Below are 19,548 nucleotides of genomic sequence, written 5' to 3'. Positions count from 1 at the left end.
ACTGCCATAAAGAGGAATGTAATGCAACACTGCCATATGCTGAAATTGTACAGCTGTTGCAAAGCTGGCTGTGCTCAAGTTGCCGCTGAATGGTTTCCATGGTGATCAGCAACAAACTCTGTTCCCGGTCTGCTAAGGACAGTAGTATTGAAAACATGAGCAACACTGCGGTTACCTGTAATAAAAATTAGCTTCCTTTAGTTCAGACTACGTTGTAAGGTAGCATTCAGAGTTACATTTTGCACATGTCTCCGAGTATTGGCAACTGTTCTGATAGAAAGGTACAACGCTTAATTGGTAAATAGCTAGCTCGGCCGGGGAGCAGTCATAAAGTAAGCAAGTTAGCTGGTTGGTAATAATCAACCCTGTTGCAGTTCTTGTAATAACCACTATCTATGGGTCTGTTACTGCTTGTCAAAATATAAGGCTCGCTGACCAGGATGTCTGACTTTGACGAAGACCCAGTCTTATCGGACGTGGAAGGAAAAGAAGAAGATCTGAAAGAAGCCGAAGATGAGAAGGTAAAAAAAAACGGGGGTTGGGGGTACGGTCATACACATTTCCAGCTAATTAAGAGGTGCCGGGGCGCTGCATTATAATTATTCGTTGATAATAAGACGTACTAAGAATCCCTTGGTTTTTCCAGGTATGGTTAGTCTATTAATTTAGTAAGAATTACGTGCCTCACCCTGATTACCCAAACACACACAAGGTCATCCGTGTAGTACTTAACACCTACACAGAAAAGGTGTTTACTGGGCATAGTAATATTTGTAGAAATTCACAGAGTTTCCAAAAGCGGCCCAGTAGAAACTGTCTTAGCAAAACAGTGAAACCAGAGTTACATCTTACACTCACTGGACACTTTATTAGGTACACACAGAGACATGAGATTACTCTCTTGTCTCTCTCAGCGCCTGAACTATTCTGGTAGCTGAAATTCTCAGCACAGCGAGCACAACACACACACACACACACACACACACACACACACACACACACACACACACACACACACAGCTTCGATGCTTCAGAGAAGGCTTTCCACAAGGTTTAGGAGTGTGTTTATGGGAATTTTTGACAATTCTTCCAGAAATGCATTTCTGAGGTCAGACACTGAATTTGTACGAGAAGGCCTGGCTCGCAGTCTCCGTACGAATTCATCTCAAAGGTGTTCTGTCGGGTTGAGGTCAGGACTCTGTGCAGACCAGTCAAGTTCTTCCACACCCAGCTCGCTCATCCATGTCTTTATGGAGCTTGTTTTGTGCACTAGTGCGCAGTCATGTTGGAACAGGAAGGGGCCATTCCCAAACTGTTTACACAAAGTTGGGAGCATGAAATTGTCCAGGATGTCTTGGTATGCTGAAGCATTAAGAGTTCCATTCACTGGAACTAAGGGACTGAGTCCAACTCCTGAAAAGCAACCCCTCACCATAATCCCCCCCCTCCACCAAACTTTACACTTGGCACAATGCAGTCAGACAAGTACTGTTCTCATGGCAACCGCTAAACCCAGGCTCATCTACTGGATTGCCAGACGGAGAAGTGTGATTCGTCACCGAAGGGAACGCTGCTCTAGAGTCCAGTGGCGGCGTGCTTTACACCACTGCATCCAATACTTTGCATTGCGCTTTGTGATGTAAGGCTTGGATGCAGCTGCTCAGCAATGGAAACCCATTCCATTAAGCTCTAAACACTGTTCTTGAGCTAATCTGAAGGCCACATGAAGTTTAGAGGTCTGTAGTGACTGACTCTGCAGAAAGTTGGTGACCCCTGTGCACTATGCGCCGCAGCATCCGCTGACCGCGTGCTGTCATTTTACGTGGCCTTGTAGGAGTCAGTGGAAGGAGACACGAGCAGGTATGTAGTCTCAGCTTTATTGGCGGTAAACTCACAACAAGCTAGGACTCAAAATATGACTGCCTGCAAAAGGAGGAGTCAAGCCCTTTTATTCCAGGCCTCTCTCTCCCGCCTTTTCCAGATCTATTCCGGTCTCTCTCTTCGCAATAAGAGCTTGGGGCATTCTGGTGTGAAATGTGCATATATGTGGCCACCACACAGGCCCCCCCTGAACACACAGAATGGCAAACAATACAATAATAAAAACAGCAACCATTTTCAACTCAACATAGCAAAAATAAAATACCACATCAAGAGTATCTCCTAGGGGGTTTAACAAGGCGGCCGCTACGGCTGTGCTTGGCGACCACAGGTGGTGAAAACGAGGGAGGGGCATAGCCCCGACTACGGCGAGACTGCCCCCTCGCAGGGGAAAAAACAGCAGCTGGGGGCAGGTCCTCCGAGTGAGGCATAGAAACGGGAGGACGACCGCGGCGCGGAGGTTGGGCCAACTCAATAGGACCATCCGGAAACATGTGAGCAGGCTTAAGGCGATCCACCGAAACCCGCTCCTGACTACCTCCCAGCTCAACCAAAAAATCCTTAGGTCCCACCTCTAGCACACGGAATGGACCATCATAAGGAGGTCGAAGTGGAGAACGGTGCGCGTCATGGCGGATAAAAATGTACTTGGCAGACATCAGGTCCTTTGGCACATATGACTGTGGAAGGCAGTGATGCGCCGCTACTGGGGCCAAAAACCTATCATTCCCCGGGAAAACCGGCCCGCTCCTTTTGTCGGCCCCCGAAGCAGATGAATTCACCAGGAAGGAATTCCCCTGGAACCCTCAAAGGCTGGCCCAGGACCAGCTCAGCTGAAGAAGACTGCAGGTCCTCCTTAGGTGTCGCACGCAGGCCCAGCAGGACCCAAGGAAGGCGGTCAACCCAGCTGCTGTCCACCAGCGCAGCCCGTAAGGCAGCCTTCATGGTACGGTGGAACCTCTCGCAAAGGCCATTGGCCTGCGGGTGGTACGCGGTAGTGCGATGGAGTCTGACGCCAAGGTTCTCCGCCACAGCAGTCCACAGCTCAGACGTGAACTGAGGACCCCTGTCAGATGTCAAGTCAAGCGGTACGCCAAACCGAGATACCCAGGAGGAGACGAACGCATGAGCAACATCTGCTGAGGTGGTTGACGCCAAAGGAACTGCTTCAGGCCACCGAGTCGTCCTGTCCACCATTGTCAGGAGATGGGTGAAACCCCGGGAAGGGGGAAATGGACCTACCAGGTCTACATGGACATGTTCGAACCTTCTCTGGGGTATGGGAAAGTGCTCCAGAGGGGATTTGGTGTGTCGTTGCACTTTGGCGCGCTGACAAGCAACACATGAGGAAGCCCACGCCCTGACCTCTTTCCGGAGGCCGGGCCACACAAACTTGGCCCCCACCAACTTAACTGAGGCTTTAACTCGTGGGTGCGAAAGAGAATGAACTGCCTCAAAAACCCGCCGACGCCAGCAAGCAGGAACCAAGGGGCGAGGCCTGCCCAATGAGACGTCGCAAAGTAGGGTTACGCCACTATCCTGAAATGAGACATCTTCCAAACGCAAACTGGACTCGGCCACCTTAAAAGCCTGAATCTCCGTATCCGTAAGTTGGTCGGCAGCCATGGCAGAGTAGTCCACTCCCAAATGCACAGAACTAACCTGCGCCCTGGACAGACAGTCAGCCACCCGATTACACTTGCCGGCGACGTGCTGAATGTCAGTGGTAAACTCTGAAATAGCAGAAAGCTGCTGTTGCTGCCGTGCAGTCCATGGTTCTGAAACCTTTGCCATGGCAAATGTGAGAGGTTTGTGGTCTACAAAAGCGGTAAAGTCACGGCCCTCAAGCAGGAACCGGAAATGACGCGTCGCGAGAAAAAGGGCAAGGAGCTCCCTGTCAAACGTACTGTACTTTCTCTCCGCATCCCGAAGCTTCCTGCTAAAAAAGGCGAGGGGCTGCCAAGCACCACCCACCCATTGTTCGCACACGGCCCCGACTGCAAAATCGGAGGCATCGGTAGTAAGGGCAACAGGTGCCTCGGGAGACGGGTGGGCCAGCAGGGCAGCGTTGGCAAGAGCAGCTTTGGCACTGTCAAATGCCTGCACCCGCTCAGGTGTCCACTCTATCTCTTGGTTGCCTTTCTTGCCCTTAAGTGCATTGTACAGAGGGTGCATGAGGTGAGCAGCCCGGGGGATGAAACGGTTATAAAAGTTCACCATCCCCAAAAACTCCTGCAGGGGCTTCACTGAGGGAGGGCGCGGAAAAGCAGAAACCGCCTCCACCTTAGCGGGCAGGGGAAACGCCCCTTGGGGCGAAACGAGGTGTCACAAAAACTCTATGGCCGGCAGACCGAACTGGCATTTAGCTGGATTCACAATCAAACCGTGCTCACTGAGACGCTCAAACAACTGGCGGAGGTGCACTGAATGCTCCGCGGCGGAAGGACTGGCAACCAGTATGTCATCCAGATAGACGAACAAAAATGGCATACCACGCAAAACGGAGTCCATGAGGCGCTGTGAAACGTCTGTGCCGCGCCCTTCAGACCGAAGGGCATTCGCAAAAACTCGAAAAGGCCAAAAGGAGTGATAACCGCGGTCTTGGGCACATCATGCGGATGGACAGGAACCTGATGGTATCCCCTCACCAAATCCACCTTTGAAAAAATAGTTGCCCCCGCAAGATGAACCGAAAAATCTTGAATGTGGGGAACCGGGGTACCTGTCATTAGTCGTCGCATTATTAAGGCGCCTAAAATCCCCACAAGGGCGCCCCCCACCGTCAGCTTTAGGGACCATGTGCAACGGGGACGCCCACGGGCTGTTTGAGCGGCGCACAATACCAAGGCGCTCCATGTTTGCAAACTCCTCCCTGGCTATCGCTAACTTAGCGGCATCGAGACGGCGTGCACGCGCAAAAACCGGCGGACCTACAGTGGTAATGTAATGCTCCACACCATGTTTAGCTACGGCTGCAGAGAAGGTGGGAACCGTGAGGGTGGGAAACTCGGCAAGCAAACGCTGGTACTCATCACCTGTGGCAAGCATGTTAGCGAGGGGCAGGGGGCCAGGACTACCAAGTGTACAGGGGTAGGTATCAAAAGACACAGCATCTATCAAGCACCTATTAGCTACATTGACCAACAACCTGAAAGCACACAAGAAATCAGCGCCGAGTATAGGTACTGACACAGACGCTATCACAAAGTCCCAGTTAAACTGACGTCCCTTGAAACACACAGTCACCAACCTCATTCCATATGTGCGAATGGGGGTACCGTTCGCCGCGTCCAGCAGGGGTCCGTGACATTGTCCCAAGGCATCCGCAGCTGAAGCCGGCATGATGCTACGCTGAGCACCCGAGTCCACAAGCAGACGGCGTCCCGAAGCAGTGTCCTCAATGAAGAGCAGCTTGTCCGAGCTGCCAGCACACACAGCTGCTAGTGAGCACTGGCCCTCTCGTTTCCCTGGTGCTGGAAGGTACACGGCGGAATGCAGCGCTTCGCCTTCACTCCGAACCGGCGATGATAGAAGCAGAGCACGCTCTCCTTCCTCCGGCGCTCTGCGACGGCGGCCACAGCACCAGCTTCTCTAGTCTCCGTCCCTTGTAGAGCCGCACTCGGTAAAAGTGCATGCACTCCGGAATGCCTGGATGCCAGCAAAATCTTGTCCGCCTCTTCAGCTAGCCCGCGGTAATCCTTGGCCCGTATCAGAGCGGAGCTGGCTAGCGCGGTGCGTACGGGAGGGGGGAGCTGGCGCAGGAACAGATGCGTAAAGAGAAACGAAGCGTCGCCCGGGCCGAGCAGAGCCAGCATGTGCTCCATCAGTTCGGAGGGTTTACCATCTCCCAAGCCATTCAGGGACAACAGGCGATCAGCCCGCTCTTCGTCTGAAAGCTGATAAATCCGCAGCAGGTTCTCCTTCAGCGCTCCATACTTGTTAGCAGGCGGCGGGTTCCGGAGCAGTCCCATCAGCCGGCGGGTAGAAGCAGAGTCCAGTGCCGCGACGACATGGTAATACTTGGTGTCGTCTGAGGTGATCCCGCGGAGGTGAAACTGGGCCTCCACATGCTGGAACCAAGGCTCTGGATCGTGCTGCCAGAACTCCGGGAGCTTGACCGTGGCCGCAAAAATAGCGGGAGAAACGGCGGCGGCTGGTGAGGAAACGGCGGCGGCTGGTGAGGAAACAGCGGCCGCGGCCGTTGAGCTGTCGTCAGCAGACATGTTCATTACGTCGGGGTCACCAATGTAGGAGTCAGTGGAAGGAGACACGAGCAGGTATGTAGTCTCAGCTTTATTGGCGGTAAACTCACAAAAGCTAGGACTCAAAATATGACTGCCTGCAAAAGGAGAAGTCAAGCCCTTTTATTCCAGGCCTCTCTCTCCCGCCTTTTCCAGATCTATTCCGGTCTCTCTCTTCGCAATAAGAGCTTGGGGCATTCTGGTGTGAAATGTGCATATATGTGGCCACCACAGCCTACCACTTCGTGGCTGAGTTGATGTCGAACTCAATCACTGCCACTTTGGTATAATATAATTACTTTTGCCTTCCTATCAGCTTGAAGCAGTCTGGCCATTCTCCTCTGACCTCTGGAATCAACAAAACATTTTTTTTTTTTTTGGCCACAGCGGCTTTATTCGTAGTAGAGAAGGACAGGAAAATGGGGAGATACGGGGGGAAAACACGCGGGCAAATTGGCGACAGGCCAGGACTCAAACCTGCGCTGCCACACTGCAACGCAGCATACGCATGTGTCGCCGCATTCAGATTCACTTAAATCACCTTTCCTCCCCATTCTGATCTTCAGTTGAACTTCAGCAGGTTGTCTTGACTGCCTAAATGCATTGAGTTGCTGCTATGTGGACTGAATGATTGGATGTTTGCACAAATGAGCAGTTGAACAGGTTGTACCTAAGAAAATGGACAGTGAAAGTATAGTCTGGGCTTCATCATACATAATTACTCACTGTCATTGGTCTATATTTGTGCAATGCAACTGTCAGGCATTTTGTGAAGTGTTTTGAATAAAATTCAGCTGTAGTACCTTTGTCATTTGTGTGTTGAAGCCACCAACTCTCATTTATATCTCACCTTTGTATTTCACAGGTTGAAGTTTGCCATTTGACCCAAGACACCATAAGTCACGGGTTGTCATTACTTTGCCGAACAGGAAATGGATTAGCACATGCATTTGTGAAGCTGGACCTTCAAAAAAAGTAAGCGGACAAGATACATGCAGAGCACAACTGTCTTTTTGCAATTGTGTTAGTCACTTTCAAACCAGTTTTCTCCTCTCCTCTCTCACCCTCAGAGGACTGACTGATATAGCTGCAATCAGCAAGTATAATCACATACGTTTTCTGGATTTATCAACAACAACATTACTGATCTTTCTCCTTTGGCATCTCTGACCCAGCTTACTTTGGCTGAAGGCAAGAAGAGAGCTCTTATTCATTCACTTTTGTTTGTTTTTTTAAAAAAAAACCTTTATTTTATCTTTGGAGCTGTCGGTAACATTCACTTTAATTGATGGTACATATTGAATGTGACTTGTCTTTTGCAGGTTGACAGTAATGCTGTGACGTGTTTCAAAGGGCAACCTTTTGCTCAACTGACCTATTTGCAGTGGCTGAGTATGGCAGTTAATCAGCTAACAGATGTAGATGGCCTAGTCGGGCCTGCATTAGAAAGCCTCAGTCTTACAGGTTGGTCTGTTGGTTTAATGTTAGATAAAGTGGAATGAATTATTCAGCTAATCTGGTGTTTTCTAAGGGAAGGCCAGTCACGTAAGAAACAGTTAATAGTTGGTCCCCCCCATCCCTTATCCCGGCCTCAGAGGCTGTCTTGTAAATATAATGATATACATTAAGTGATATTCAAATATTGTCACTGTTGTTAAATAGTTGATTCTATGGAAACATGGGAATTTACTATTTCGTGTGTTATCATTGTTATCAGCTTATCTGAAGGCTAACAGATATTTCCCAACAAACCTTCTTTGCAGGTAATAGTATTCAGAGAATAAATGCTTTCCAGAGGGGCGATTTTGCAAATCTCGTAACTCTAGAGTTGAGGGGAAACCACTTGGAAACGACTGATGGGATCAACCTTCCAAATCTGCGGCAATTATATCTGGTAGTAGAAGTGCCTTGGTTTGGTTACTAACACGAGGATGCTTGATGAAGTTTGTCCACTACCACCACTCTTAATCTGCATGTAATAAACCAAATATATGACTGCTTGTGACTAGTCTTGCATTTTGTTTAGGCCCAAAATGCTATCAAACGTCTGGAGGGTTTGGAGAAGTTAGAGCGCCTCACCACACTTCACCTTCGAGACAACCAGCTAGAGTCGTTGGATGGCCTCAGTCCCAGCTATGAAGTGTCTCCAGTACCTCTATGTCAGGTGCATACAGTCATGTGAAAAGAGCGTTTTTCACAGGACTCTAAGCAGTCCTGTGCAAAACTAAGTACACTCCATGGTTTGGTAGCTTTTAAACCACGTTTAGCAGCAATAGAGTAAAGAAATTTTTATCTGTATGACTTTATCTGTCTCTCAAATTGTTGTGGAGGAATTTTGGCCCAGTCTTCTTTACAGCGTTGCTTCAGTTCGTTGGGGCTACTGGCATTTGTTCATGCACAGCTCTCTTAAGGTCCTCAGGTCTATCAGATTGAGGTCTGGACTTTGACTGGGCCATTGCAGCATCTTGACGCTTTTCCTTTTTCAGCCATTCTGTTGTAGATTTGCTACTGTGCTAGGGATCATTGTCCTGTTGCATAACCCAGTTTTTGGCCAAGCTTTAGGTATTGCATAGGTGGCCTTACAGTTAACTCTAGAATACTTTGGTATACAGAGGAGTGTGTGGTCGGCTCAACTACTGCAAGGTGCTCAGGTCCTTTGGCTGCAAAACAAGCCCAAATCATTATTCTACCCACTGTGCTTGACAGTTGGTATGAGGTGCTTATGCTGGTAAGCTGTGTTTAGTTTTCACCACACATGGTACTGTGCATTATTGCCAAAGATCTCCACTTTGTTCTCGTCTGTCCAAAGGACATTGTTCCAAAAGTCTTATGTTGTTCAGATGCAACTTTGCGAATCTAAAGTGTGCGGGCCATGTTCTTTTTAAGAGAGAAGAGGCTTTCTCCTGGCAACCCCATCCAAACAAGCCTTGTTCAGTCTTTTTTTTCTGTCATGAACTTTAAAATTTAACATGCTAACAGCTTCAGACTCTACATGCCTGTACAATCTGCCACTGTACAGTCTACCTTTAGGATTTTTCTAATTGCTCTGAGCATTCCAAGATTTGACCTTGGGGTGAATTTGCTGGGACGATTGTGGTATTGTGTTAACACACACCTGAATGCTCCAGATCAGCAAACTGCCAGAGAGATGGTCACACTTTCCTAGTGCTCAAATAATCAAGTGCATTTGATTAGCAGCACCTGGCAGCTACTTAGCCTCTTAATCCCCATGGAAGCAGTGAGGGTGTACTTAGAACTGTACAGAGTCCTGTGACAACTTTCCTTTAAACATGACTGTAGTTGTATTGCAAAATTAAAGATCAGAGCCATAATACTGGATACCATAATCCAATCAGTAAAATGCAAAAAATGATATTGCCCAGATATTAATCCTGTAATTTATCTTCTGTCTCTCCCTTAGAGGCAATGCCATCATAGATGAGAATGCTCTACAATATGTTGGCCTTCTGTCACAAAGCCTGCGTGTGTTGGTTCTTTCTGGGAACCCAGTGGTGGAAAATTCCGATATCGGCTAAATGTACTGATACTATTGCCAGAGTTGGAAAGGCTGACAAAAATCCTGTCTTCCCTGAGGAGAGAGCTGAAGCCTGGGAAAGAATAAGGGTAACAAAAACAGAATATTATATCTTTATTTTTGCTTTTATTTTTACCCTTTTGATTCAGTGATGTCTGTCATTTCAGGAACTTCAAGAAGAGGAAATGTATGCGCCATAAGATGTGTAATTAGGGCCAAAATGGGGAAGTGACTGCCTTGACTTTCTTGAAATGACAGGCCTATTGTGTGTTGATGAGTGGACTGATTACACCTCCCTATGTCTTGACAGTGTACCCTGTATGATTAATCATCCATGACTTTGCACATAAAGTTGTGTATGTCATTTCTCCACACTTAAAGCTACAGACCAGCTGGTGAAAAGTGAAAAGGTTTCTTTTTGTGCATCCATGTAAATGTAAAAATTAGGAAATAGGTTGGAGTTTCAAAGTAAAGTGTTACTGGCCATGGTTTGACATCAGTACCTTGTATATTGTTCGTAGACAGAATTATTAGACAATCGCTTCTATGTTTTCCTGAGTAAGGATGAGAGAGCAAAATCTGTCACTGCTTCCTAGTAGGCAGCCGTCCAGCTACGGTTTTAAAGGGACAGCGACACTAAGGGCCTGTATTGGGAAATCAGCAGATTTTACTGAGGTATAATGTCCATTACAGTGCAGAATATAAATATCGTATCAGATCACGCATTTATTTTGATTGATTGGGATACCTGAAGCTGTGATTTGCATTTAAATACGCCATCATTATTCCATAAATACAACCAGGAAGTTAACTCCTCACTTCATAGAAAAAAAATACATATTATAATAATTTTAGAAAATGCAGTGCAGCTCCACTGGGAGTGTAATGCGGTCCACGTTATTGTTACTGATATTTTGAAATGTACTGATTTAATAAAAGAGGGATGAAGAATGAAGCAACACCGCATCTGTACCTTGAACACGCTGCAAGGGACTGACGAGGGCGGACTTACTCCACTCCTCTTCCTCCAATGGTTTGATTCGGTGGGAGTGGCTGTTTGAGGAAACAAAATCCGTCCTGTGTGACAGTCTTGCCCTCCTCTCCTCTACTTTAACACCGGGCAGCTAACGGGCGGCGTGGCGCAGCGTAGAAACTACGACACTGAGGAAGCAGTCTTCTCATTAAATTAACTACAATTATTACTAAAAGCGAACGCGAATCGGTCCTTGCATCCATTAAACCATGACTAGCTACCACAAACCAGATGAAAAGACTCTGCAGGCACTGAAGGACATCGCTTTCAGGCTAAGGATCAAACTCCATCAAGGCAACATTGCGCCTCCAACTACCGGGTAAGTATTTAGAGTTGCACACATTAGCCGGAGTATTAAAAATCACTGTCCTGTGTACGAGGAAAAAAGTAAAATATGGCATGTGTTGTAAAATTACTGTGACAAAGGCACACTCTGCCTCCGGGCCTGGTTGCACGTGCTGCCGATTATATTCACGCGGTTACATAGCCACATCAAACCGCTAGCAGCAGGTATGCCACCTAACGTTTATACGATCCTTTTCCCAAACGCTTTGAGGTAGGCTGTGAGCAGGTTATCTGAGCCTGCACCTAGTGCTAAGGCTAGCATATGCTAACAGTTTGTGTACGATTTTTGTTTTAATGTGCAAAATGACGGCCTCTGTTAATTGATGTCTAGACTCTTTGGCATTCCAGCCTAGCTTATATGCTAATAATACTTTTAAGTCAAGTAGTTATCTATGCCACCAGGGGTTTACTAGCTAACAAAAATCACATGATACGAAATGATAAATCTCGTGGTAAAGACAGACTGCCTCTTGGACTGTCAAATCGCAGTTTTAAGGGAACTTGCATAAAGAATGCAAGCCTGGGAAGTATTTATAATACTGGCGTTCCCAGAATATTGCCGTCCGTTGATGTCTTCCTTGTCACTATAGGGAAGTAACCAATAGGTTGATTCAAGTCCAAGCGGGAAGTAGAAGTTGGCGAGGACGAGGTTTATAGGATTAATGTGAGCGCCCTTTGCTCTATTATTCTCCGGAGGTTGCAAATGGGTCTATACATGTTATATCCAAAACTGAAAGCATAATTATTTGTGAATTTGCACCAATCAAGTTGTCGTGTACCACAAGACTTTGAACTACTTTAAAAAGCAGTTCTTAATCTATGATCTTGTTTTGTATCTTGCTTCATACCATCTAATCTGAGAGAACAGTGGGTGGTGGAAAAAAAAGTGTAACTTAAAATCTGCAAGGACCACAACTTTACATTGTTTGTAGCATGTATCAGTTACCTGGCCAGATACTTTGTTCTTGTTTGTCCTAAATTTATCCAGCAGCCTGTTAGCTTGCATGGTGCATTTTTTTTTTTTAATCTCAAATGTAAACTTAATAATAGAAGGTTGATAACCTGTTATTTCCTTTTGTCAGTTGACAAGGAAATGACTGAGTTTTTTTCTGACTGGACTATGAGGGCTTTCTAAAGACTAAAGTCTCCTGTTTAAACCAAAGGACTTCTTTCAGTTCTGACTGAGTGAACGTTGTTCCTCAGTAGTCACTGGATCGTTACACTTGTGCATCTTACTTTTTGTTATGACTTTTCTGACTCTACTTCATTTCCTCAGCAGGTTATCTCTCAGCAGAAGAACACGTGGTAAACAGAGGATTGGGTTTTTATTTTGAAAATGCTCATGCTCATGTATGTTTGGATAGGATAACTTGTTCCTAGCATGGTTGTTATGCCACTTAACCAACATAGGGAAGCTGAGATGAGTTGGGTAATGTGGAATTCTAAATATTACAATACTCAACCACTGTGTAGCAACTAACAGTTTCACAAGATTTTTTTTTAAAGCTCTGAGATGTGGTAACCTGGCTGCCTTGCCTAAGGTGATCCTGTTCCAAAAAATAACAATTAACAAAAGATGGTTCATCCTAAAGAGCATCATTATTTGTCAGATTTAATGTTTGGTGTGTCTTGTCAAACTAAACTCAAGGTGTTTTTTTAGGATGTCTGAATGCAGCAGCACATGCATGTTTTTGGGTGGACTTTCTTTTCTAATACAGTGGCATTTATACTTTGTCACAGTAGCCTTTCTGTTGTTTTTGCTCCTCAGCCATCCCACATCATGCTGCAGCGCGGCCGAGCTCATGTCTGTCCTCTTCTTCCACACCATGCGCTACAAAGCAGATGATCCTCGCAACCAGTGCAACGACCGCTTTGTTCTCTCCAAGGTTGGTGCATGTGGTTTAGTTGAGGTTAATTGTTCTGTAGTTGATCAGCAAACCTGAGCTCTGTTAACTCTTTTGGTCTTATTGCCAGGGTCATGCTGCACCTGTCCTGTATGCTGCCTGGGCGGAGGCAGGTTTTGTGAAGGAGTCTGATCTGGTTAACCTGCGTAAGATTGACTCTGACTTGGAGGGACACCCCACACCAGTAAGTCAGGAATCCTGAGTCCCTTTTTGTTAATTTTTCGTGAGGAAAAAGAAAAAACTGTGTGAAAGCCACTCTCTGTATCAAGTATAACTTTTGCTTTTTCCAATTTCTTCTTTTCAAACACAGAAACTGGATTTTGTTGATGTAGCTACTGGATCTCTGGGACAGGGTCTTGGGGCTGCGTGTGGAATGGCCTATACTGGCAAACACTTTGACAAATCCAGGTTAGTATGCATATCACTGGGTGTATAATCGAGGTGTCAAAAACCTAGTGTAATCCTGCTCTTTAAAACCTGCACAGGATTACCTGAAATCTCTTTGCACAGTGTGGCATAAAGTGGGTGCTTTTAAGTGACATTAGACCAAGATCACATAAAGGCAGTTTTTTTTCTTTTTTTTTTTTTCTTTGTACTCTAAATAGGCAGTTTCTTTAGTGGTGAAATGCTGTTACTACTGTTTTGTTCACAAGAGAACCAGAATCTGTTAAAGCATCAGAAATATACTTAAAGTAGAAAATAATATTACTGAGATTCTCATGTCTGTTGACTGATTGTGTTGTAGTTACCGTGTATACTGCATGCTGGGTGACGGAGAGTGCTCAGAGGGCTCAGTTTGGGAGGCCATGGCCTTTGCTTCCTACTACCAGCTGGACAACCTGGTGGCTATCCTAGATATTAATCGGCTCGGTCAGAGTGAGCCAGCACCCCTGAAACATGACATGGAGGCCTACCGCAAACGTTGTGAAGCCTTTGGGTCAGCACTCTTGTATTTTACATCTTCATTTTTAACATCTAATCTAATATCTATAAATAGACTATCAAAATTATGGCCTTTTTTTTTTTTTTTTTTTTTTTTTTTTTTTTTTAATTTCTTGACTGCCTTCCATTGTTTCTCTACCCTCCATCAGTTAATTAATTTGATAGTTACCAGGCTGTTTAGCTGTTAACATCCAATGTTTGTGGTTAATATTTGTTATGTTTGTAGTTGGAACACTTACGTTGTGGATGGACATGATGTGGAGGAGCTATGCAAAGCTTTCTGGCAGGCTCAGCAGGTCAAAGGTAAACCTACCTGCATGTTCGCCAAGACATTCAAGGGCAAAGGCCTCAAAGGTAGGTGTGCCTAACTTTCCATTGTTTGAACTATTTGCTGTGTTTACTTAGAACTGTTGTCTGAATTTTAACATGAGACTTGTTTTTCCTCTTGCCTGTAGGTATTGAGGATTTGGAGAACTGGCATGGAAAGCCAATTCCCAAGGAAAGGTGATTGAAATCCTGAGTGATCTTCCGTCACAGATCCAGGTGCCCAACAGATCTTTGTCCCCTAAGCTCCCCAATGATGATACAGCACCGGCTTGACCTTAGCCCCATCTCACTGCCGTCACCTCAGAATACAAGAAGGAGACAAGGTACCTTCAGAGTTCTTATTTGTATCTAGTTTTTAGGAGTATTGGAACTTTTGGAGTAATGGGTACAAAGTCACCAGAGACGGAGTAGTCAGCAGTTTAAAGTTCAGTTAAAGTTAAGAGTTTTTGTCCTGTCATCCACATCCAAACTCCTGCCAGGGCAAAGATATTGAGAAACTATTTGCAGTGTTAAGATGTAGATACGGCAGAGACACAGACATCAGTATTTACTAGTTATTATCTGGCGATGTTCAACTAGTTTAGTTTACCTTGGTTAGTGGATACCAAAAATACTAATAGACTGAACTAATTTGTTAAAGTAAAAGGAGAATGTAGTTTAATTCTTGGGTTACCATAATAAACCAGAATAATGCAAAATGGGAATATATCATCCTGTGAAATTAGAGCAACTTGGTAATGTTTTAACCTATGAAATAAAAAATAAGGCTGTCAGAGTAATATGAAATATAACTGCTCAACTAGAGCAATGCATGACCCACAATCAGTCTATGATAACCTGGAAGAAAAGAAGGCAGATGTTGTTAGCACTGCTAATATGAACCCCACACTGCAGTTAAATGACATCATGTGTGCAGTATTGTGCAATGTTAACCTTTTCAGATATCGTTGAAGTACACATGCAGTATTGTACAGCGTGTGCAGGGCTTAAAGTTTTTCTGTTAATGTGTCAGAATTCCAGTGTGCTATTTTTATAATTCACTGTGATTCCTGCTACAGCCTTTTGTAACTGTAGCAGGAATATCACCATGTATGTCAGAGTTGAAACTTAATCACATTTTTTTTTTTCCTGCATTTTGTTCTTGTTAAAAAATCCCCCATTTTTTTTTTCTAGAGAAATATAATCTAAGGCAGGGGTGCCCAATATGTCGATCGTGATCTACTGGTCAATCGCAAGAGGAGTGCAGGTAGATTGCATGGAACCCCCAGTGGAGTTGGGGGAAAAAAATGGAGATCCCACAGCATTAAAAGAAGTAGAAGATGGATGATAAACTATCTCCCATCCGTTTCGTTACCACCCTACGCACACGTATTTAACCACGCTAGTTTTACTAGTAGCTCACAAGCTGAAAAAGTGTGGGCACCCCTGATCTACAGGATGGTGAATATTTGAAAGCATTATCTGAGTGTTTCATTCTTCACTTAGTGTTTTCCTTTACGTAAACATTTCTACCATAAATTAATGTAGGAAGAAGTATAAATTGGTGCTTAAGAGTTCAATGCAGAAATATGTATGATGCTTAAAAATTCCTGGGGAGGTCTCACCTCCTTTTTTTTTTCTCCCCCCTTTCTTTTCATTCTTTTTTTCCCTTTGTGTTTTATTGGTATTTGATTCTTTCTGCATTACAGGATGTAAAGATGCAATTGATTATCCAAACAAACTATTTTTCTTCTTGCTTTAACTCGTTCCATGAAAAGAATGTGATCAAAATTTGACTTGACTTGATGTTTTCTTTCTTCTAGTCTTTGTCTATTTAGTTGTGTGTTGTCAAGAATATCCCCAAATCCCATCCATATATAAGTGATCTGTTTGTCATAAGATGACCACTAGTATGCATTTCAGGTCGTGGTTGCATAGAGTAACCCTTTTATTTCCCACCTAATCATATTTGGTTAACAGTATCTTTTACTCCCACTTGTCACTTCACTTGCAAAGTTGGTGGTTTAACTCAGGACCCTACACATGCCCAGTGAAGGGTAATTTGACATACGTTTTTCATATAGCCAGAGAGTATTTCTAATGTGAATGCTCATCTGGGTGGAAAGGGTTTGTGTGTGTTTTCTTTTCTTTTCAGATGATGGTGTGTTAAAGTAGAGATGGTTAACCATGGTAGTCGGGGCTGGTTTGTTGCTTAACCCATTGTCTTTTCCTGCTCTGTTAGATGGCAACAAGGCAGGCATATGGTGTGGCGCTTGAAAAAAACTGGGCCAGGCAAGCCAGAGAGTGGTGGCCCTCGATGGAGACACCAAAACTCAACCTTCTCAGAGACCTTCAAGAAGGCCTTCCCTGAACGCTACATTGAGTGTTTTCATTGCTGAACAGAACATGGTAAACAATGCTTCAGCCCTCAGGGGGACTTCAGTGCCTTTCCTTCATTTGCAGTTTCTTTGTTTTAGGGTGTTGCTAACTGATAGTCAAGCTATCAATCCCGGAACTTAACAGTTATGAAAGACTAGTAAACTTAGTTTGCTCTTCACTGCCATAATCTACTCCAACATAGTTTAATCTGTTCCTCTACATTCTCGCACATGATAATCTGGTGCCTCTGCCTCTCACTTGTGACCGGTTGACTTTGCCCTTTGCACTCAGGCTCTTACTTAACCACGTCCACTGTCATTTTGACTAAACAGTGTTGCTGATGTCTTTTATTGCTACTGCAGGTAGGAGTGGCCATTGGCTGTGCCACCCGTGACCGCACAGTTGCATTTGCCAGCACGTTTGCAGCATTTTTCAGTAGAGCCTATGACCAGATCCGGATGGGAGCCATCTCCCAGTCGAATGTCAACTTGGTAGGGTCTCACTGCGGAGTCTCCATTGGTAAGCTTTTCACCAGAGTGCTGCTGGATTTCTGTTGCTCAGAACAGGCCTGAGTTTCTGTGCTTGACTCATTATATTCTGCCTTTAGGTGAGGATGGACCATCCCAGATGGCCCTTGAGGACTTGGCCATGTTCCGTGCCATCCCAACTTGTACTGTGTTTTATCCCAGTGACGCAGTATCCACAGAGAGAGCTGTTGAACTTTCATCCAACACAAAGGTTTGTGGCCACCTTGTGGTAGCTTGTCCAAGCTGTCATCAAGTTGTTAGAGTGCAGTTAATATATTCTAATGCACAACTTTCCATTTTCAGGGTATATGTTTTATCCGTACAAGTAGACCAGCCACTGCAGTCCTTTATTCCCCAGATGAGAAGTTTCAAGTGGGTGAAGCCAAGGTAATGATTGATATTTTTTGGTCATTTTTCTTTATCCATTTATATGCAGTTAGTCTTCATACAAGAATGGACACCCAAAAATTATTTCTACATCTGTAATATCTGTGACCAGGTGGTGCGTCAGTCTAACAATGATCAGGTGACTGTGATTGGAGCTGGTGTTACTCTGCACGAGGCTCTCACTTGCTGCTGATAAGCTGGCCGCTCAAGGTAACACCACACTGCCCTCTAGTGATAAATGCCTGGTATTGTTATGAGGACATGTAGGCTTAATGTGGGGAATAGTCATCAGCTGGCCAGTGAGCCAGTATATTTTCTATAAATCCATAAATTAATGTTCTTATGCATTATTATAGGAAAAAAACATCCGTGTGATTGACCCATTCACCATCAAGCCCCTGGATGCTGCTACCATTCTGGCCAGTGCCGAGCAACAAGGGGACAGATTATCACTGTGGAGGACCACTACAAGGAGGGTAGGTTGTTCAGTTCACATGCTTGAGCATGTGCTTATATAATGGATCAGAATTTTCTGTATGGGCAGGAATTTCTTATAAAATTTATAAATAAAAAAAATATGGCCCATCAAGAGAAATATATTTCATCTGTCCAGGTGGTCTTGGTGATAGCAGTGCTATCAGCAGTTGGAAGTGAGCCTGGTATTGTTGTGACCCGTCTGGGAGTGACTGGGGTTCCTCGCAGTGGAAAGCCTCAAGAGCTTCTGGACATCTTTGGCATCAGTGCTGACCACATTATCAAAGCTGTGACTCAGAACCTTCGCAAACTAAGAACTGCACTTCATCCTCCCCTCTTTGTTTTGTTTTGTTTTTTAAATCACAACAAACCTGCAGCTATCCGGCACAATCACAGGAACACCTAACTTCTGTTCCAGCTTGAGTTGCAATGTGCTAACCCTGTATTACTGTCGCAGATGAAGGGAGATGAGTGCAGTGTGGTCAGAGCCTGTAGTGCTAACAATACTCCCCCGTGTGCACCTTCTAGTACCCTCACCTCCACATAGGTTCTGCTGTTTACTGTTTTCAGAGTCTTGCAAGATGCAAAAATGAAAGCATCACTGAATACTGTACTTTACGTGTTATGCTGACTGATATAAAAGCCTGTCATACAGCAGTGTGTCCTGGTTGTGATGCACAGGAAACTCAGGCTACAATGTCTGTGGCAACAAACATCAATACTTTGACATTCCTGGCAACCATTCCTCATGTCCTCTCTCTTTGCTCGTAGTCATACCTATTTTTATAAGAAGCACTGTTACTTTTTGTCATAAATGTCATTTCCTAGATTACTTTTGTAATTGTGTTCAGTAACTGCCTTTAGTGCTTGGCTATTCAGTTTTTAAGCATTCCACTAATGATTCCTGACCACACAAGCATCACACAACATTACTAGCATTCAAGCTTACTGAGTCCTGCTATTACTGCTGTGATGTGTTGAAATAAAAAATATTCACCCATCCATTGGTTGTCTGCTTATTTATATTAGTTGAGGCTTTTATGGATGGTGGTGTGTGGACCAACAGTTGCAAGCTAAATGTCAATGACCATTTAATGGGTTGCGATGAAACTTGGCCTAGTTTAAAAATGTTCTGTTGGTGCGTTCAGGAGGAGGGTCCTTCCATGAAAAAGGAATCGTGTAAGGAAGAATTGGAGCTAGAAGATGAACCTGTATTCATGAAGTTATGAGGACTCTAAATGCTGGGGAAAAGCAAAAACCACTTAACCCCAAATTGCTCTTCGACGCAACCGTTGGAGTGTGAATGTGTATGAATGTTAGATAACTGAAGCACTTAGCTTAGTTAATCATGGAGGTGCTTGTGTGATTGGGTGTGCATGGGTAAATGTAAACATGCTGTATAAGTGCTTTGAGTGCTCAGACTGAGTAGAAAAGCGTTATATAAGAACTAGTCCATTTACCATTCTAAAGGGGCCCAGGTTGGACCTACCTTTTCTGAAATGGGGATGGAGGGCTCATTAGATATATCTGAAGTGGCAACTGTTGGTTGGGTTGTCAGAATATAGTACAGACACTGATGTCACCCCCAGGGGAA

General features: G+C 44.8%; 2 protein-coding genes across 2 annotated transcripts; both read left to right on the top strand.

Moving 5' to 3' along the window:
• Positions 1-105: 105 nt before the first annotated feature.
• lrrc23 (leucine rich repeat containing 23) lies at positions 106-11,005 on the top strand. Its single transcript, XM_030733135.1, is given in 14 exon segments — positions 106-332; positions 427-521; positions 6,988-7,097; positions 7,193-7,248; positions 7,251-7,297; positions 7,299-7,313; positions 7,445-7,586; positions 7,886-8,016; positions 8,149-8,256; positions 8,258-8,286; positions 9,544-9,644; positions 9,647-9,688; positions 9,691-9,746; positions 9,825-11,005. Coding segments are annotated over 13 exon segments (951 nt in total). The 5' UTR covers positions 106-332; positions 427-440; the 3' UTR covers positions 9,858-11,005.
• A 1,817-nt stretch (positions 11,006-12,822) lies between these two features.
• On the top strand, positions 12,823-18,958 carry tktb (transketolase b). The gene is given in 21 exon segments (XM_030733136.1): positions 12,823-12,921; positions 13,010-13,123; positions 13,250-13,347; positions 13,685-13,876; positions 14,108-14,235; positions 14,337-14,378; positions 14,381-14,478; positions 14,480-14,542; positions 16,430-16,462; positions 16,465-16,513; positions 16,516-16,574; positions 16,576-16,596; positions 16,929-17,085; positions 17,174-17,304; positions 17,397-17,480; positions 17,593-17,664; positions 17,666-17,691; positions 17,839-17,903; positions 17,906-17,956; positions 18,094-18,107; positions 18,109-18,958. Coding segments are annotated over 21 exon segments (1,833 nt in total). The 5' UTR covers positions 12,823-12,837; the 3' UTR covers positions 18,361-18,958.
• The last annotated feature ends 590 nt before the right edge of the window (positions 18,959-19,548 follow it).

Source organism: Archocentrus centrarchus, chromosome 7 (assembly GCF_007364275.1).
Source record: "Archocentrus centrarchus isolate MPI-CPG fArcCen1 chromosome 7, fArcCen1, whole genome shotgun sequence".
Classification (NCBI taxonomy): Eukaryota; Metazoa; Chordata; class Actinopteri; order Cichliformes; family Cichlidae; genus Archocentrus; species Archocentrus centrarchus.
The sequence above is the reverse complement of the archived record's forward strand: the minus strand, read 5'-3'. Positions and strand labels throughout refer to the sequence as shown.